Here is a 21,160-nt window from a genome sequence, read left to right as displayed (position 1 = left end):
TATCACCCAGAACACTTGAAAACAGCAAACAGATTGAATATTCAACCTAAGTGATTCTACATTCTTTAACAGACTAAATGCTTATCCTAAATATCGGTCTGACGTGTGGGCTGTTCTTACACACAGTCAGTTAGTTCACAGACAGGACAAGTGACGAACTGTCTGAATAAAAACCGCAGAAAATGAGCAGAAGTGTCGGTTTCCTGCAGATCAAAGCTTCGTCGGAGAGAAGGAAGGCACCGAGAGGCTGCTGCTGCCAGCAGGGAGATCTGACTGAAAGCAGCAATCTGGAAACATTCATCATAAGAACCACTTAGTAATGAAGACATGCAAGCACGAGCACACACACACACACACACACACACACACACACACACACACACACACACACACACAGAGTTTAAAAGTGCCAATTAAATTGGAATGAGCACACATCCTTCGATTAATATTGTAAATGCCATATGAATAATAAATTAGCTCAGTGTGTGTGTGTGTGTGTGTGTGTGTGTGTGTGTGTATTGTGAGTTACTGAAAACTACTCTCCTGCTATAAAACATCCTCTTTTCCTGTCAAGTTCTTCCAGTCTTGTTTTTCTGGTGAGCTCCTCAGACCAGGCTGATAGCAGCAGTGACCTTTGACGACCTCACTAACCAACACGCCTCTGCAGGTTAATGAGGATCCCAGGTTTCTGGCCGAGCTCAGAGCAGGTACCCTATAGACAGAGGCAGAGTGACTCAAAGGTTGCAGCTCTGGTGCTCGATCTGCGACCATTTGTTATATGTCACCCCCACCCTGTCTCTTCTCAGCTGTCCAATCCAGTTAAAGCAAAGGCCAAAAAATAACCTGAAAAAGGATGACACTCTCCCCGCCAGGCAGCTTTACAAACACCAGACACGCAGCTCTGAATAAACAGGGGTAGGTGAGTTTATTTATAGCAGGTGGGGAAATCAGGGCAGCTTCTATAAATAGCCTAGAGGAATCTCCTCCTTTCTTTCCTTCAGAGTGTGTGTTTGTGTGTGTGTACATAACACAACGATAGCTTGTCTTCCCAAATTCCCCTTGTAGGGGAAGTCAAGCACACCAGAGAGATTCTTATCATAATGTTTTCAGATTTGACAACATCCAGACTTTCCTGTTCTGTTCCAGCTTTTAACTAAATGACACTTCAGATTATGGAGCCCTGGAGAGCCTAAAGAGAAAATACGGATGTTGTGTTTTCTTTAGCCTGGTCTTAAAAAGGCTTTTTGCATGCTCATGATTTAAAATATGATTTCATACATTCAGTAATTTGAGCAAACAGGATAAGCACATACAGAGACCAGTATGTCTCCCCAAAGAACAAAGTACAATACATCTGCTTCAGATATCAGCTTGCAAGGCTTCATGAAACTGTTTAATATGCTTGAAGGAAAAAAAACTGGTATCTGAATACTACAGTCGGGAAATATCTGCAATGCTTTTATTTTTTTTTTTGTTTTGATTGAATGGTTAATATCAATAAGTATATGTTAACTAAACATTAGTAAGAGTGGTTTTTAATGGTACACAGGCAGCTACTCAGTATGCCATCAAAGCATAAAATAATTCATTGATAATATACTTATGATCAGTCTCCATGAGTGCCAGCTCTAAGACAGATGACTGGAGATCATCTTACCAGCAGCCTGTCATCAAAAAAAAAGATAATTAAAGCCCCTTTGAGGAGGTATTGGCCGGCAATGAAACAGATTGAAATTAGCAGTGATGCCTCCTTATAGAATAGAAGATAGAATAGAAAAGAAATTACTTTATTTATCCTCGAGGGGAAATTCAGGAATTATGATCTACAAAAGAAAACAAGATCACCAACATAAGACTGAAGATTTCTGCAGAGCCTGTCTGGGCTTGATGGGCCCAATGTAGTCCTTGAGGTAGGGGCCTCTTGGTTGGATTCTGACCCCTAACTCTTTGAAGCACATTGTTCTCAGCCCACTTCCTGTCTGCCAAATTAAGGCCAAATCCCCCCAACCCCCATATATTTTTTTTTTCAAAGAACGGCAATTTACATGACATAATTTTAATGTCTGTAGCTCCTGTAGCAGAAAAGATGGTTTACAGCTATACCAAAAATAGGCTTTTCTAAAAATAAAAAAATTGTAACACCCTATATACATATATGACTGCGAGTCATGCCTCTGGGTGTTAAAACAAAGATAAGATTAAACATTCAATATCCACATGAAAAATCAGGATTCAACTTAACCTCATTACCTCAGCTAATATCAAAACTCAAATTCTCTCTTTCATGAAAAATTGTGGCTCTTAAAATTTGGCCATGTGGCTGTGTTTTTTTTTTTTTTTTTTTTTTCTTTTTAGGGAAATTTTGTCAGCAAAAAAGTTTGTTTTTCCCAACACTTGCTTTGGACAAAAAGTGTCTGCTGAACGAAACTGTACAACTGTAGAATTTCAGAGCTGTTAAAAAATTTTGCTTGCACCAAATGTGTTGGGTCCAGTTTTGATACAGGGAAGGATAAGTCTGTTCAGGATTTTTCATACTGATGAGACCTTTAATTGATGGTAAATAGGAAGCACTTACATTAATCTCCTTTAGTCTTTGGACCACTCATATCGCTTGTTACAATAATTCATTCACACATCCGTTCAAACACTAATGGTTCAGACTGCCACACAAAGGCCTCAACAGAACTAAATATTTCTACTTACTAAGTTTCACTTTGAATTTCTTCAGTAGTAATTCGGAGACCTGTGCGCTGCCAAAGGTCACCTTAACATCACACTGCAAGAGCTACATTTAAAACCAGCAACTAACGAACTTTGTGATGACCAACCTTTTCCCTGAGCTATAGCCACTGTTTAGGAGAACCAATCAGCACATTTCAGCACGCTTCAACGTGGTATTGACACCATTTCAAACCAACCCCTAGCTGCAGATCTCAAATTTAAGCATCAAAGAAGAAGAACTGTCAGAACTGAAAGCTGTGAGCTGTGCTGGGAGCTGTCCAGGGTGCTGATCAGGCTGCTGGGGAGCATAAAGTGTGCAACATTCACACAGAATACAAAACACTCAAAGTCCTTGGAGTCAAGTGGCAAACATTCACATACATGCTGAGTTTTAAGTTCTTGTTCTTGTAAACTGGTATCTAAAGTACAATCCTCAGGTCACTCAGTTTTTGTTAATAAGGTGCAAGTTTACACAATACTCTTCATGTCATTTAGAGAGACCAACATTAATCCACCCTAAAGAAGCACTTAGCAGCACAAGGCAAAGAAAAACTTTCTCTAACAGACAGAATAAAAACCAGACTCATCCTGAACAGCCATCTGCTGTGACATGGGCCTTGACAGCTGGATGGAGGGAGGAGAAGGAAGAGAGAGGACATGGACACACTTAATAGCTTTTCTTGGTGATGTTGATTGCTTGAGAACTGTCATTTTTTTCTATCTTTGTAACTGATGCTCTTAAGTGTTTTCCTCAAAGAAAAGTAAAGTGTTTTGTCAGATACTGCATAGTCTTTGAAATATCTGCTCGGCTCCAGTTCAAAGAGAAGAAAATCTAATCTTTGCTTTGAGGGAAATGTTGCAGCACACTGTTCAGTTATGTCATCTCAACACATTATTTTGTTCAAACAAATCAATGAATCATGAAATTGTGACGTTTTCTGGCCATGAGCAGGATATACTAATCGAAGATGCTGTACTGGAGACGGTCTTGTGGAAATATTGCTTTTCACATTCCCTCCAAAAAGATGCCGCTGGATATCGGCTGCCCGCAGAGAGAGAATAATAAATGGATGGATAAGAAGTCTAATAAGTGCCTCTGAGGAAAGAACACTTTCCTAAAATAAAGTCTACATCTTCTCTCCTTTTAAAGGCGTGATAAGAGCTTCCCAGCCTCACACATACTTTGTCTATCTTTCTCACTGTCCTCACAATAAGTAGCTTAAATTCAGTCTCCAACCTTTCAGAATCACACTGTAGAGTGACATAACCCCCCGAGGGGCTTGTGCGCATTTGAGAAAATCTGTGTGTAGCTAAAGTGTGTATGCTTTAGTGTGCTTGAATGCCAGCAGATCGTGGGAACATTAGTGGCTGCAGGGCAGATTGGCAGTGGGATGCTGGATGGATAATTTCTTAGTCATCATCTTAATGAAGACCGCTGAGTTGTGAACCCACAGAGCCACCAGATCCTTTGCTGCACGCTGCTGCCTCCATTTACAGTCCGTCAAATAACAAAAACACATGTCTGAAATAAAACAGGCTTCAAGGAATTTAGTTTCACACACTTTTCTGTCTTGGTCAGAGGTTTTACAGAGCTCCCTGAAGTTAAGGAAGAGGTCATATATAGTGAACAGGTGGTAATGCAAACTAGAATCCTAATGGGGTGAGCAGGACCTTGACATGAAACAGAGAAAGTGAAATGCATGTCCAATTCTAAACCTCACTGACTAATCTATCATATAATAGGCCAGTCAGTTACAGTTTCAGGCATCTTCTGCTTTGTAATGGGTGTTAAGTAATACATCTGCAAAGTTGCTAAAGTAAAGAGTTTAATAGAACAATAATGTCTCTGTCAAGAAAGACGCTAAAATCGACATTAGTAGTCTGTGAGGCCAGAGAAAGATACTTCATTTCTTTTAAAGCATGAATTATTTCATGTTTTGTAAGCGTGTGGTTTCAACTGATGGTGACACTAATCCCACATTCAGCTGTACCACAAAATTCATTCACAAGCTTCAACAAAATATACGGAAATACGGACACAATTAACCCTGTGTGACGGCCCTCGTGCATGCTCTTTGTCCGTAGCCTTGTACGCACATCACCGGGCATCCTCAAAAACGTAAGCCCCCTGTTTGTTTTTAAACAAACACTTTCATCAACATGCAGCAGGCAAATCCGCCGATGAGTGCAGCTCGCGGCATCTCAAATTCATATGTGGCAGTGTTTTTCAGATGTAAAACCAAGCAGCAACTTCCGGTCTAAGAATATGAGACAATGCTGAAGTGCTAAAATCTGCTGTTTCTCAAGTGTCCACTTGAGGCTGGCTCCAGAAGTACCAGAAGTCACATACACACCAAGCCAAAAAAAAACGTTTTCAAAGTAGAAATTAACCTATTTACAGCTTGGTTCAAAAAAACATCTCCTGTCTGAGTTGCTGATTTTACTGTTTACACTGTTTTTCTAACTAGGCAGTTCAGAGGATATTAAAATCGTGAGCTGGCCCAATCAGAAGCACAGCTCGGTGTCACGTGACTGACAGGCACCCTATAGCTGTGCTCTAACCCCTTGCCACATCCAATATGGCTATGATTCCTGATTTGCTTCATTTTCCGTTTCAGAAACAGACTGGTGATGTCCAGGAGACTACGTCCATGTTTTATGCAGTCTATGTGTAAAACCTGTGCCAGCCAATCAGAATAAGCCCGCGGCATTCAGCTGTGATGTTTGAGACCCAAAAATTCAGTTTTCTGGCATTTAAACGAAACCATGGCTGGAGTTTTGAGGTCACATCATCTTCAGTGACGTATATAATATATGTGGTTGCCCACACACCCAGCTATGTGTTGGAGCTCTACTGCACTTGAGCAGACACCGCCAGTCTCCCAGGTGCAGGCTATTTAAGATCAGGTCTGTGACAACTTGACAGAACAACACAACAAGTGCTGATAGAAAAATCCATCTGTACACATATAACCATGTGATGTAGAGTATAAATGAGTCTTGAGAGAAAAGAAGATGAAGATAACTAAGAATGCTGCAAATTTATCTGATTTATTCTTTATTTCAAATATTGTTAATTTGTGACTATCTATCTACACATCGATGAGTAAAGCCCAAGATAGCACAGTGGTAATAACATTGATAACCGTGCTTTTCAATAAGATTTGTTTTGTATTCAAGCTCCACTATAAACTACTGCTTCAAAAAAGAGATGAAAAAAATACATGTCTCTTTCACTTACTGAGCCAAAACTGTTAAAAATGACACACCAAAAGTCAAACATCATGATGACACAGTAAGTCAGCATAGTTTCAGGGCTGGGATCAAGATCTTTGCTAGCTAAACTTCATTTTACACAACATCCTTCAACATCCTTAACAGCACAGCCAGCAGCGACTTCCTGCTTGAAGTGAACGCATCACTGAAACAGTACGACCTCTCTGGCTTCAAACAGAGCTCTGAACAACCCTGAGAACAGTAACACTACTCGCCATCAGCTTAGCCAGTTAGCGTAGCCTGTAACCCTGGGGAGAGAGAAATGAGCTATGCTACGCTTCAGAAGAACACACCCACACACACACACACACACACACACACACACACACACACACACACACACACACACACACACACACACACACACACACACACACACACACACACACACACAGAGTGAGCCTGGGGTGTTCCTGCTGGTTAGCCCCAGCTCTGAATTAGCAGTTCTGGTTGAATTGGTTGGTTTTATACACATTGATGATGATACGCCTGCAGGTCATTGTGACAGCCTGCCTCCTCTCTGTGGGAGAGGATGCATGAAGTCCATCTTAACTTCATTTATATCACAGAGGGGGGATATCTTTTGGCACAATTTTGATGGCAGGGCTTTTTGTTTCTGGCTGAGTAGTTTTACAATGCTGAAGCAGAATCTAACCATTCGAATGCTTCTTTCCACACATGAGAAATGTAACCACAACTGACTGATGGAACCAATATCATACAGTAAGGTTCATAACTTTTTTCATTTATGAGTACAGTCATAAATCACAACTTAAAACAAATTGTGACAAGTCAAAGTGACTGATGTGTGTGGGCCTATGTGCAGATATTAAAACTCCAAACGTATAAGGCTTCAATATGGGTTCATTGTTGTATCTAATATTTACCATTTCCTGTTTGGATCACATGCTGATAGCTGAGTTAAGATCCCTGAGGACCACTCAAGTCCTGAACTGAAGATGGGAGCAAAGATACTGTTTCTTTTTACAATGTCATTCTACAACAGAAATCTCTGCCTTAGTACTCTGCTTTTTTTACTTTCCAGGAGGCAATTTTATATAGTGCTCCAGCATTTTGGGAGAGGCATTGTGTGAAATATTTGAAGATTTCGCTGAAAAGGTGACTGACTGACAGCTCTACCCCTGTAGATTCCCAAACTGGATTAGCCACATTACAGAAGGAGCATGAAAGAAAATGTAAAACTTACGCATGAGGCAGGAAACTCTTTAATGTGCTTCAAATCTACTCAAGAATCTCTTCTACTGCAGCCTGTACCATCCTGAGAGAGGGCGTTAAATGTATGTTTTAGATTGTGGAAGGGAGGTAAGTCAGTTCTGTAGCCACACAAGCCAGGTTGCTTTGGCAAACACCTTGGCTCGACCAGTTCAGTATGTCAACACCTGTTGATGTAATGAGGTATACTGGCCTGGACCTGATCAAAGATAGATGCCCTGAAAGTCAGGATGTACTAATTTTTTGTGTTTTTTTTTTAATTCATGTCAAGTGAAAGTATTTACTTTATTTGGGGTGATGACATCGATGAGTAAAAGAGAAAATTCTTCAAAATTCAACCCACGTTTTTTTTTTTAAGGTGCATTGGCTTCCACTTATGTCATTGTGACCAAACCCTCCTTCGCTGGAGCTCAAACTGCTGATAAAAGAGGCTGAAATCTGAGTTTTAAAAATCCGCTCCCCTTGTGCTGTGCAAGTGGACAGATTTTTAACATTGACTGTATGTGTCCTTCATGGAGATGTGACACCCACGCAGCCTCTCTCTTGATATTTTGAAGGCCAAACATCAAAGCAGTAACACATAAAAGATTAGTTTATATCGCTGCAGGCAGTTAACATTTAGCCTAAACCTGACAAGTCTGAATGTCAAATCCACTCCTGTAATATTTGGCTTTCTTTTATCAGGCAGCGACAGAAACTACTCCCATGAATGTTAATTCTGCAGTAACTGCGGACCCAGGAAATAAGTAACAGTTTGGAAAAGACTTGTAAAAGTTCAAATCTTACCAGATTTTAATAAGATAGCCATAAGTATAACACCTTTTTCTATTTGATGGATAATTTCATGGCTCAGTCAAGGGCAAAGCACTTTGCCTTCCAGTGGATGATAAAAAATTGTTGGTTTTATTTTATTTTATGAAAGGGGGCAGGAAACCATCCATCACAGGTCTAATTTGCCACCAGCATTTCTGTTATGTTTGTGCACAAACACTTGAGAGAAGGCTCCCTTTGTCTCTTTAAGCTGCTGAGCTACAAGACGACTGGTTAGTTTCACCCACTCAAGCAGAAAGACCATCCAACCTACTCAACAAGCATAATGATGTCCTTTGGTTTGGTTCTTCCTCTTTGTGTGTGTGTGTGTGTGTGTGTGTGTGTGTGTGTGTGTGTGTGTGTGTGTGTGTGTGTGTGTGAGAGAGAGACAGAGAAAGAGAAGGAAAAATTGAGTGTGTGTCGGTTGGTCGGTCAGGTTCTGCCTGCAGGCGTCCAACAGGAAGTGGGACAGGAGAGGAAAGAAAGGAGAATCAGAGGACGACAGAGAGAGGGAACTGAACACGCAGCAACCCAGATCCTTCATTCACAGTTCAGCCTCATTTACTGCCTTAAATATAAGCTTGGAAATAAGAACTTGGCAGGGTCAGGAGAGATTTGTTAGGGCTGTATTCACAGTTTAAGATTCTATGCAAGCAATTGAAATGATAAAATATGTTCATCTACTAATCATCATATGTTCATATAACATCATCAGACTAAAGACTGTATGATGGCTCCAACAAATGACCTGAGGCAGAACAACCAAAAATCTTAAGAAAGGTCACCATCAAGGTACTAAATAGAAGTTAGATCATTTAGAATGACCTTGGATGGCATCTTTTATCTTTTAATAATGTCAATGTATGCCCACTTTGACTGATCTGCACATGTGAAGCTATTATGTAATCCAAAGCCTTATCTCTTTTCAGCATCTTTAAACTCACTCCAGAAATGTGGTCCACCAACTTAAGTAAATGACTTCTGCCCAGCAATAGAGTGGTAACCAGATCCTTCAAATATACAATTAATCTGAGGTTTTCATTGTAATCCATAAAAGGTTCAGGCCTCTAATAAAAATGAGTCAGTGAAACAGAAAACTATGACCCCATTCATGCTTTTAAAAAACAAACTGACAGGACCATACTTCTGAACTAATTAGCAGGAAGGTGCTCCTTCGCACTTAAAGCAGCTCCACTTTGTCTGTATGCACCCTCTCTGCTCTGTCTACATCACAACAATGATGCCACTAACAACTGTCATTTACACATTGGCTAATATATTGCAAAATGCAGAGCCAGAATGCAGCAGCACGTCTGGTCTTTAACCAGCCCAAAACAGCACACGTCACCGTGCTAACGATCTCCCGTCACTGGCTTTCAGTAGCTGCTCAAATCAAATTCAAAGCTCTTCTTCTGGCTTACAAAACACTGACAAGAATGGTTCCTGCCTACCTGGGGTCCCTCATCCAGGTCTACACTTCTTCTTGCCTACTACGCTCTGCTTGTGAAAGATGCCTGGTACTCCCAGCCCAGTGCAGCTCCAAATCACTAGCCAGACTTTTCTCCTCTGTTGTGCCCAAGTGGTGGAATAAATTACCTAACTCTACACGATCCACCGAGTCCATCTGATATGTCCCTGTTTAAGACATGTTTAAGACATGTCTAAAGACTCATCTGTTCAGGGAACACTTTTGCATTTAATCTGACCCTTCTCCTCTTTGCCCTCCGGGGTAGAATGAGCAAAGAAAGTATACTGTTGCAGCAATTAATTGTGGTTTGTTGGCTTGTTGATTATCGGACCCCCCCCCAAAACAAACAAACAAACAAACAAACAAACAAAAATTGTACTTAATGGCAGCACCTGCAGTCGAATAACTTGAAGCACTGTTGTCGCGCTAACTAAGTTTTCCTCTGTCTAAATTCTTGCTTGTGTTGTACGTTGCTTTGGACAAAAGCATCTGCTTAATGAAACTATAAAGTCCATTTGGTGTCTGCTCAAAATAGCCAAGGTATTTTTGTGACCATTGCATTCAGTGATAGCACAGGAATGAGGCAGCAATGTCATTTTTGTCCTTGCAAAGTAAGCATTTTAATTTGATTAAACCTCCCTGAACCCAGCGATCCACAGGGTGTTGAAACATAAAAAAAAATCTGGTTCAGATTCAAGTAGAAATACCAAAGATGAAAAGAAGCAAACTAATGTGAGTAGATGAGAACTCTGGAGAGATGTGCAGGGATGAACTGAGCTGGAAATGTGAGCTCTCTACAGCAGCATCCAGTCCTGGGATAATAATTGCTGCTATTCAGCAGCAGGCTGATGCTTCTTTGCAGAGGAGCATAAAGGCTGATCGCCCCCTGGGAGGCCTTGGCCATGAAAGAGCCAATGAAAGAAAAAGAGTCCCACTCTCTGCCTTTCAAAAAACTCAACATGGATTTAATGCGTCAACATCGAGCCTGCAATTACTGAAGCAATCCATCAGGCAGGCAGCAAGAGAGAAACCAGTGCAGTTATGATCCAGAGCCTTCTGCGCAGGGAGGGCTGCAGCAAAGATAGAAAGGAAACAATTGACATCCAAATGATTGTGTTATTTGTTACTGTTGAAAAGCACAACTCAGGGCATTATTTTGGAAGCTTTAAACGCTCAGGGAACTATGAATCCCCAACACTTCAAACAGAGAGCAGGTTGATATCAAATTTAATCTTAACAATAGTGACTGTAAGAGTGTCCTATGAATTGTACTGGATGATATATCAGTGTATGTTCAAATAATCATCATAACATGACATGTTTTGTGCCATATGTTTTGTGTGAAGTGTCACATGACCAGAGCAGGTTAGTAAAATTTGTTGATAGAAATAGAGGACAAAGGTTATGGGCAGGTGTGATCTTTAAGGTTTCTGGTGTTGATACATTCACTTACAATCACTCACATTTATCTACTTAACAGAAATAATAGTGAGGTGTAATAGTGCACTGTACCTGGATGGATGTACACATTTAAATGTATAGACATACATCTGTATATGTTGGACCTGCTGCACAGTCCTGACAAGCCATGCAACATCTCAGAAATCCTTAAAACGAAGGGAGTTGAAATGGGTCAGATTTACGACAGGCAATTTTGCAGCCTGTACTTGAAATGAAATGATTTATTCACAGTTCAAAATAATTTATTAAATTGATTTAAAGACATTATTAAATGTGGTTATTAGTAGTGATGGCAACAAAACCCTACACCCCTGCCCCTCCACTGTTAGATCTCTGCCAGCCAGGGGTCCAGCTATAAGAGCCTGGGGCCACACCTGGTCAGAGGGGCAGATTAAGAGAGCCAAAGGATAAGATGCAGGTGGTACAAATCTTGAAAACAAATGATCTATGACAGCTGAGCTCCCAACAGACCCACTGTACAGTCAGGATGTAACTGATCCAACTCAAAGGATGTTTTCGTCATTATGTAACCACTCACTCCAAAGAAAGCCAACCACAGAAACTTATGATTTCCATTTCCTAGAAGACTTCTGGCCAAGACTTTCTTCTCCGTCCATTATCACTGTTAACGTAAACAACTTGAAAGGTGGAATGGAGTTTAACCTTAAAAGCATCATTTTCTATAATAATGTTTGATAGAAAGATAAATGGCTTCAGTTGGCAGCCAGTGGGTACAATGACTGCATGATTGTCGCTGTGTTCTGTCTGTTTTACTCTTAGCATGCACTGAAAGTCCACTGATGCCTGTACAATAATATGTGAAATAAAAAGAAAATCAAAACACTCCCAACAGCCTTCAGAGCTGATGAAATGTTAATGTTTTTGAGATCCTCTGTGGATTTGTGACCTCTGACCCCACCTCTGGTTATGAATAAAAATCTGCTGATCTAAGAACTGATGTCATTTCTCTCTCCTGTCATCCTCCCTATCTGTCAGGCTGGATCACAGTGCTGGCAAATTGACTAAAATGCAAATGTAATTACTACCTCTGTTGTCAACAGATTGGTTCTCATCAGTTTCAGTTTGCCAATGAGACGCAGCAGAGCAGCAGCAGAGCAGCACACACACAAATTTTAACCCTCAGGTCTGAACTGGCACCTGTCTGTTAGCAAATACAGTTCAAAAGAACCAAGTCACCTGCACTGCAGCTCTTTCAATTAGGATTTTAGTTTAAGAGGAGAGAGATAAATGTAAAAAAGGAAGCTCAAAATATTGCATTAACAGGATTACTATTCAGTTCATTTGGTTTTTGAGCACTACGAAATATTTTTAGATAGTTAAAATACATTTTTTTTTTAAATGAAACACATCTGGAAGACATGTTTCTGCTTTTAAAATGTGCTGTTAACTCTTCAACACCTGCACACCTGTTTGAATGGTTTTAAGTTGTTTATTTTTTTTAATTGTAAGACAGTCTAATCTTTCCTCTTTGCCAAAGTAGTTGTTGACAAACCACCTAAAATAGAAAATTACCTCAGCTGCTGTATGTGAAACTCAATGTGTGGTTGTCCTGGATGAACTTTTTGAGCATTTTTAAACTCCTCTCCTTTCATTCAGAGTGCAATCGTGCGTTGGCAGATTTCCACTGAAACAGCAGCGGGGCCACTAATGAAAATGTCAATGCATCTGACTTGGCCTGTGGAAGTGGCATTTCCTGCAGCCAAGGCTAACCCAAATACTGGGCTCAGTGAGTCTGTTTATACTTCAGTTTTACTGGACACCCGGGAGTCTGAAATGTGTCACAGAGAAGGCTTTACTGAGGTGAAAAAATGACATCTGAATGTGTGAATATGGCAAGGTTTGGGTTCCTCTCTAAAGCTCAACAATAACCAGCTCCTCGTGTAGCCACCAGAGTAATATAAAAAAAGTCAAATGGAATATTTTGATTGGGAGAGACACAACCTTTTCAAAGCCAACATTTTACAGCTACTAAACGATTGCTTCATAATAATAATAATAATAATAATAATAATAATAATAATAATAATAATAATAATAATAATAATAATTATAATAACAATAGTACTTGTAAACGTTTTCAAAATCTATGATAGATGTGCAACCAACGGTGTCTATGTTTGGTGTGGTCTGCTTTTATTAGTGGGGTTGACCAGTGACACTGTGCTGACTTTGTGCATACAGGGAAGGACTATTTGATGAGGAAAAATAGCCAAACTATTGCCTCAAATGCAACTGTTAAATGTATTCTAAGGACAAAACAATGTGTGATTAAAAGCATACTCAGGTTTGCATTTAAGCTTTAACATTCAATTTACTTCATCTTTCTGTTTTGCATGGTTAACACACCATGATTTCTCACCAGAGCTTAAAATCATTCCAAGAAGTGCCATTCTTCTAACCACAAAGTCGATAAGACGTTAAAACACAGCCCATAAAGTAGCAGACAAAAAAAACAGACATTTACTATGTTTTTGCATTCCACATAACTAAGCTATTGAAAACACCACCTTTAAGGGCCACAATTCTGTAAAACACTGTCCAGCTAGCTCTCACATCCATGTTGACTGGCCTCACATCAGGGTTTGAATTCCTCTTTGTGGGACCAGAGTTTTTTGGGCAGAAACTTTCAAATTACCATGTAATTGGTTAAAATCACTGCAGTGACCCATGCAGAATATTTAAATGTAGCATCTCCTCATCCAGCTGTGAACCTTCAGCCAACTGTGAGGGATCATTTGGCACAAACACAAACTTAACACTTAACATCAGAGGACATGGTCCAGCTGAGACACACACACACACACACACACACACACACACACACACACACGCACACACACACACACACACACACACACACACACACACACACACACACACACACACACACACACACACACACACACACACACACACACACACGCAGTACTGCAGGCTGCTGCTGAATGGTCTGCTGTAAAAACTGTCCAAACATGCCTGCTGCTCTGATGACTCATAGGCTGTTTAGTGTCGGTGGATACACCAGGTGTGTGTGTGTGTGTGTGTGTGTGTGTGTGTGTGCGCGCGCGTGTGTGTGTGTTGGATGAATGAGCGACCTCAGTGAATCATCATCCTCCTCCACTCGCTCTAATTTGCTCTCATCGCCAAAGAAAATCCCTTCTGCTGCCCTCCTGAACTCTGATTTTTTTATATCATTATCTAGAATAAAAAGTCACTGCAACACTGTGGACTTTCAACACAATCACAACAGGGAAGAATGGTCATTATAAGACATGCCAACATAAGCCCCTTTGTCTCTTAAGAATTATCTTTATGCACTAGTTAACATGTAACTTGATACACCTTTAATTGGATTTGATCACAGAGCAATGCTGATAAAAAAAGCCTGTGTTGTGCCAATTAATGTATCATTACAAATGTCAACTATTTCATACTTTTGCACTTACAGTTGACCTCCATTTTTAGCAGATCAAATGAATTAATGAATGGAAGGATTCAATGTCATTGCTGTTCATGCCACTGCTTTCTATTTAGAGAAGTTAATACAAGCACCTGGCTGCCTCCTGCATCATCTGGCAAATGTCTGAATCCATGTGTCAAGGTCAACAAGCCAGGGAAATGAGCTGACACAGGCAGCTGGAAAAACTAGCTCATCCACCCAGAGAGTTTTTATCTTTTTCAAACAGAGTTTTAGAAAACAAGTGTTCAATCGTCATCCTGCACCGGTCAGTCTGCATGAATCAGCTGACTGAAGTGTGAATTTTGCCACATCATCTCAGTCACTTGCAGTTTTAGTGCTGTAGAGTCCAAGCTAGTGTGAGGTTAGAAAAACACAGCAAAGTCCACCAATGAATCAAACTGCAAGGGACACACTTAGAAAAAAACTTAATGCTTTGTGTTAGACATTGACATTGATTGGTTATTTATCAACTTTATTCTTTATAAATTAGCATTTTCTGTTAGCTGTTTATGTGGTACAAGAGTAGACATGTTTTTGTGTCTACCTGATCACCCAGAAAAACCTGTCTTGAAGGTGACTGTGAAAGGTGAAGTGGGTCTAATTCTTTTAACTCCTACATTAAAAATTCACAAAAAATTACAGAGATGAGCAACCTAAGGTAAAATGTGGAGCAACTGACATTAAAATGCAGCTTCTTCAATTTATTTTTGACAATCACTGAAATATGAAAATGACCTGAGGTCAAATACAACAAAATCGATGCCAAGAAAAAGCCTTTTGGAAACTCAAAAACACACATTGCTGTAGGGCTTGATTTAACTCTTGTGGTTAAACACTGTGACTCTCCTTCACAGTTTATCCTAACTATAAACAGACCCACCATTGCATAATTGCCAGATGATCCCAGATTAAAGGTTTTGGCGTTTGTGTACTGGTTTGACACTCTGACCAAATATTTAATTAGTTCTTACAGCTCCACAAACTGTTCTCAACATTTGCTTCTTTGCTTTTAAATGTTGATTCCTCTTTGTGGTGAGTATGATTATTTTTTAGCATTAAATTGCACATTCTGTTTAGTATTTCACTTCGATAAGCTATTACAAAGGAGTGGACCACTCTGCTCAGGTATAACAATGACACTCATCCTCCTGAAAACAGACATGCCTCCCTTAACAGGAGCACTGCTGTGCAGCTTATTAGGAGTGTGTTTCCAGCTGGACTCCAGATCGTCTCATTTTATTAGATTAGCTAACATCCTGACATTATTCAGCAGTGACTTCATTATATCTTATTAAGCAGACTCTGGTGTGCCATCAGCTACAATAAAAATGTATCCTACCTTTGTCCTTTCAACTATCTTTGACTCATTTAACCTTCTTGTTGATGCTACCTTCAAATATGACATCACACAGATTGAAACATGACATCTCCACACGTGGCTCATGATTATATTTCCATTAGAAGACTTCAAACTTATTAATTTCTAAGTTTTTTTCATACCAGTTCAACAATTATGTAACAACTTTTTCTCATTTAATGATGGTGGAGAGAGAACAATGTTCCCTACAACTTTCAAGTACATGTTTTTAAACATTACACATTTATATCTGTTATCCTGCAAAAAATCAATGGCACAAATCATTGTGAAAAATCTCAAGTTTCCATCTCAGACTGGTCTTGAGAAATATAAGCTTCAGTTTAATGTCAATTCATGCCTTAAAGGGGAAGTGATAAGAATCTGTTGCAGTGGTTAACTGTAAAAATGAAAGATTTCATAATTAATAAAATCATCTTAGATCAATACTTTTTGTCAAATTGCTTTTGCCTTTATCTGGCGGAGTCTTTCTCACCCTGTCTGGTTTCATAATTGTTCAACCACCCACTCACTACACATTATCCCTCAGTGTTATCATTGATCTAGTGTTGTCTCTAAGTTTTGAGAAAAAACAAAAGCTGTATTATCTTTCTGCTAATAAACTGATCTAATATGGCATGTTTGCACACCAGAGAGGACATTTAAAATGAGAATTTAACGTGTTTAGTATCAAATTAGTCTCTCTTTGAGGCCAACTTCTGTGTGACACATCAGACCTGAGAAATAGACTAATACCCTCCTCTGCTCATAAGCGTTTTACAGTAATCTGCAAGTATCCACAAGCTCTGAGGGTTGGAGTTAATGGTGAAATTTAAATACCAGCATTTCTTCATTATACCAGAGATTTCCGACCTTACAGCCCCCACAAGAAAATCATCACCCAAAGTTTTAAAAAGCTGTGTGTTGGCACAATATTGACCTCTGAGTGTTTCGATTTTACTCGCCGTCACACTAGATGAGAAACAAACTGCGTGGGAGGAATATAACCCCACTGGGGTCTCGAAACAAAAAAAAGGAAAGAAAAAAGTTTTAACCCAAAACAGACAAAACAGCACAATGAGTAGGAGAAGCAGAGCTGTCGCCTCAGGACTGAATGTACTGTTGAGCAGAGTGGGAAGGTAAAACTCTTCACTGTCAGACATGAAGCTTTATTTGTTCAGCAGTTTGTCCCTCCTGTCATGTAAGCCATGTCACTGTATGAATCCTTCACTCGTCAGCTCCTCACAGCCCACACACATACTGCAGATATAACCTCAACTATCCTCCAGACATCACATTAATCCTCACTTCAAGGCATGTTGTTTTTATCTGTCACACTGCTCAGAGGATCTGTCTTAAAACCTACATTGTTTATTAGCTCTTAAGAATTATCTGATAACATAACAGCTTATGTTTTACTATATTTCATAAGGTAAAAATATGACTAAAGTTGTACTCCATTGGTGAAGCAACTACTTTCTCAGTCAACTGGACTAACACTTAAGGAAATATAATTTATGTCAACACAAACACAGGAAACCACTTTGACTGCACAAATATTATAAGGGACTCATGGTAACCTTGAAAAAAAAGTCAAGCCCAGGTTTTGAGTGATTTGACTGCTCCCCCATCACGAGATACTCCGCAGAGTTTAGAAACTCCCTTATCTCATAGGTTCCCCTGGATTGCTGCCCAACTGCTGCCACTATCAATACCAGTCTAGCTTCTATTTACATCATTACTCCTTATATTGTTGTCGTTATACTTGTTTATGCCAGACTGATCATTCGACTATATGCAACTTAACCTGCTAGTGCTGCACATACTTCAGCCATCAGTCATGTCTCACTTTTTGTCATTATCCATCTCTTGCTAGCTCACTTCCCAAATCCATCACAGCTGCAGCACACTGCTGTTCAACATGCCTGGCTCTGCAGGGGCGTGTCTGAAGGGCTGATCAGGGGAGGCACAAGACCCTTAAAATCTGTAAGCACTGTTACTTTGTCCACGTGTGCACACATACCAAAAGTTCGTGACCCATTTAGGCCCCCACAGTCAGAAAGGTTTAGACACTCCCCTGCTCCTTAAGGTTTCGGCTTAACTTAAGGTTTTTCCTTATCACAATGTCACTTGCTAAAAGCAGCCAAGTTTTTCCCATGGTGGTTGGGTCTTTACAAGTGATATAGCAAATTATACTGTCTAGACCTGCTCTTTTTTTCTGAAGCCTCCTGAGAGCTGGTGATACATAAATGAAAAGTGATTCACTGCCTTGAGCAGAGCCAGTGTGAGAGCTCACCACAACATTGTTGCCACTGGCAGTATCAAATTAACTTTATCTGAAGTTCTTGTGTAAATAGTTCACAACCCCTGACTTCTGACTTCAGCCATAGCGATAGCAGGTATGTGAACTGAGCCCAACTGAGTTGGGCTTTTTGGGATAGATAGGAAACTATTTTAAAGAGGAAGTGGACTAGTTACAGACTTGTGAACCAACCATATCTGTTTTTAGTAGGGATGCACCGATTCTGGTATCAGGTATTGGTGGATTGGTGGCCGTCAAAGCTGGGAAGAGGCCGATCCATGGTGCCAATCCAGACAATCAGCTCCATGCCTTTTTTTTTACTGGCACTCTATGCTACTTGATTTGAAATGTTACCTCTGATGCACTTTCTTTGATTTTTGCTGCGTTTCCAGTCTACAGGGTATAAAAGATTACAATTGAATAGTAATTTCTCTACATTCTGAAGCATTGTTCTACTGCTTGACATTTAATTATTTTATAGTTTAAATAAACATTAATTTCAGTAATTCCATTTACTCACGTTTTGCCTTTTACTTAAAACATTACCAGTCTTATCCCACAGTAGAGCATGCAGGTATCAGATCAGTATCTGTAAACACCCAAAGCCCAGGTATCGGTATCGAAACTAAAGAGGCTGGATCAGTGCGTCCCTAGTTTTCAGCGCTAAAAATCAACAATTTAGCAGTACTACTATTTATAAAACTGTTTTATGATTTAAATTCTTTGAGAAAAAATTCTGATAGGCCCACATCAGCTAACCTGGGCTACAGATAATGCTGAGAGTACTGAAACCTATAGAACTGGAGCACCCTCTGCTGAACAAGGCGACACCAGTTTTCAAGAACTGTTTTCACTGTTTTTCCAGGTAGAAATAACCCTTTAGTCCAAATGGTGACTGTTGGACTTTACATTTAAAAAGTGTGGGAAAGCTTTACATTCATTGCTTCAATAAATAGTACGCTTTGTTACTTGTACATGTCCAGGTGTAACAGCAGTCTTACCTGATGATGTCATCATTGTGTCCCAGGTAAAACCTCTGGCTGTGCTCTCTGGAATTGTAGACCACGCCCACCCCGGCTACAAAGTACACCACCTCCTTCCCAGCGGTGTAATACAGGTTATTCCGGCACTGGTGGCCCCGGTACCCGTAGACCCAGTCCAGTCTGAGCCGGCAGCCCGGGGCACTCCGGTCTGACATGCTCACTCATCTGACAGGACAGTTTGTCCGATACTGCAGCCCTGGTCCAACAAATGTTTGATCCGATATTTACAGGTAGAACTTTTAAGTATATGATTCAGTAGTGTTCTGTGGATAGGCAAAAGTTCACGTCACATTATTTCACAGGTTGGTACATATGAGGGCATCTTAATTTCTTCATCTTTTGAGTCCTTGTTGATTATTCTCTTTCTAAACATCGAAGTATTCATCATAAAGGCTACAAGGACATAAAACGATCAGCCAAACAATACATCACAACTGATTATTATGTACTTTTTGATAATCCTTCATCTGAAGCAGTACAATAAAAACAAGCTTTTGTGGAAATATCAGCTAACACGCAGCCAGAGTTAGATAAAATTTTACTGTAAAACCATAATCTTTTACTTTATCAGGGTTGTTTCGTTTCTTTTGTCTGTAGTATTTCCATGTTTTTTAATTCATCTCCTAAGTGCATGACAGCAGCTTTCTCATCTACCAGCTTTCATCAGCAGTAGCATCACTTCAGCTCATACCTCTGAATGACACATCTCTGTCATTTAAGCCAGAGTGTCTGCTGACTTTTAAGCACTGTTTGGTTTTATTTTACCTCCTGTGCTTAATGTGTTATTATATACTGTAATATTCCTGAAGAGACTACTGTACCTGTATTGTACCCTAATTTACAACCCCAGTCCAGACTGTCTAGTCTAAATCTACAAAACGACATGAGATTAACTTTTTGTGATGTTTACAGTGGGCTACTGCAGTTTTATTTCTCTGAGCCGCGTCCTAAGCCTCATTCATAATTTCTGACACCGCCTGGAATATTCTCGGCGCCTTCTCCACGCACAGCGCTGATGATCAGAAACAAACCACAAAATAAAATACAGAAACAAAACATCCCAGTACGTCTCGAAAGTTCTCCTTGTGTCCAACAAAAATAAAAATTCCAGAGACAATAAACAACCAAACAACTGATGGAGGCTTCTGCTCCTGGAAAATATAATCCCTCCTCACACTAATCCTCGACCTCGGTACCAGCCATAGTTACTACAGCCCGGGTGTTTTTGTCCTCCTGTGTGCCCCGAGTGTTCACATCATCCCTGCGTGGGATAACGTACAGCGCGCAAAAAGAGAAGAAGCCAGTGGCGACTGCCAAACCCATTCACAAATCTGTGCGGGAGTAAAATCCACCGGTTAGGACAGCATTGTGTGTAGTAAGAATAACGATCAACAATCTCTGAATAACAGAGGCGAATTATTCCCAGTGTTAAATGTTCGGGCTGTTATGGATAGAACCGATGAGCACGAGGGGGAGAGAGCAATAAAAACAAGTGTTTGACCCCCGCAGATGATCCAACTTCAGCGGGCAGAGGAGGGGAGAAACCCCGCGATCAGACCGCAGCATCCCGGGCGGATGACAGAAGAGGAAAGTCCTGATTCCCGGCAGGAGAGTGCATCATCCTGCTGCAGTTGAGCCCCTCCAACCACAGATACGCTGACAGACGGACTGACAGGCAGGTGAACAGACGAGCGGACTTAGGTGGTCAGAAAACCGGACTTCAGACGCCTAATGGAGACCCTCCCTGACCGCCGAGTCTCACCACAGTGATGTTTTCTCGCTCGTTTTCGGACTGAGAGGCAGAAGCGTCAAGGCGAGTCACAGCAAATCGCGAAAGTGTTTCCGGTTGGTAGATTTAAAAAAATAAAAGCCCGTGATGTCAGCCCCAACCACCATCAAATTTCAGAAGTAAAATGTGGCCCACATTGACTTACTGCTCAGTCTAAGAGGTCAAGTACGTGTCCAATTGTCTCGAACATGAAGGGTTACAAATGACCAGACTTGGCTTTAG

The 21,160-nt window shown here is 40.4% G+C and overlaps 1 protein-coding gene across 5 annotated transcripts in view; it reads right to left on the bottom strand.

Moving 5' to 3' along the window:
• The window catches only part of LOC141794818 (echinoderm microtubule-associated protein-like 6), an 84,397-nt gene that overhangs the window by 58,474 nt on the left and 4,763 nt on the right, over window positions 1–21,160 (bottom strand). For 4 of the 5 annotated variants that reach the window (XM_074675352.1, XM_074675355.1, XM_074675354.1 and 1 more), the window contains exon 1: window positions 19,108–20,930. In XM_074675352.1, the coding sequence (XP_074531453.1) occupies window positions 19,108–19,304 (197 nt within the window). In that variant the 5' untranslated portion in view covers window positions 19,305–20,930. Of the gene's footprint in view, window positions 1–19,107; window positions 20,931–21,160 lie in introns of those variants that run through there. The other variant, XM_074675353.1, reaches the window with a different exon arrangement.

This window comes from Halichoeres trimaculatus, unplaced genomic scaffold, assembly GCF_033239565.1.
Source record: "Halichoeres trimaculatus isolate MK-OKI-2021-1 unplaced genomic scaffold, fHalTri1.1 fHalTri1_scaffold_8, whole genome shotgun sequence".
Classification (NCBI taxonomy): Eukaryota; Metazoa; Chordata; class Actinopteri; order Labriformes; family Labridae; genus Halichoeres; species Halichoeres trimaculatus.
The sequence above is the reverse complement of the archived record's forward strand: the minus strand, read 5'-3'. Positions and strand labels throughout refer to the sequence as shown.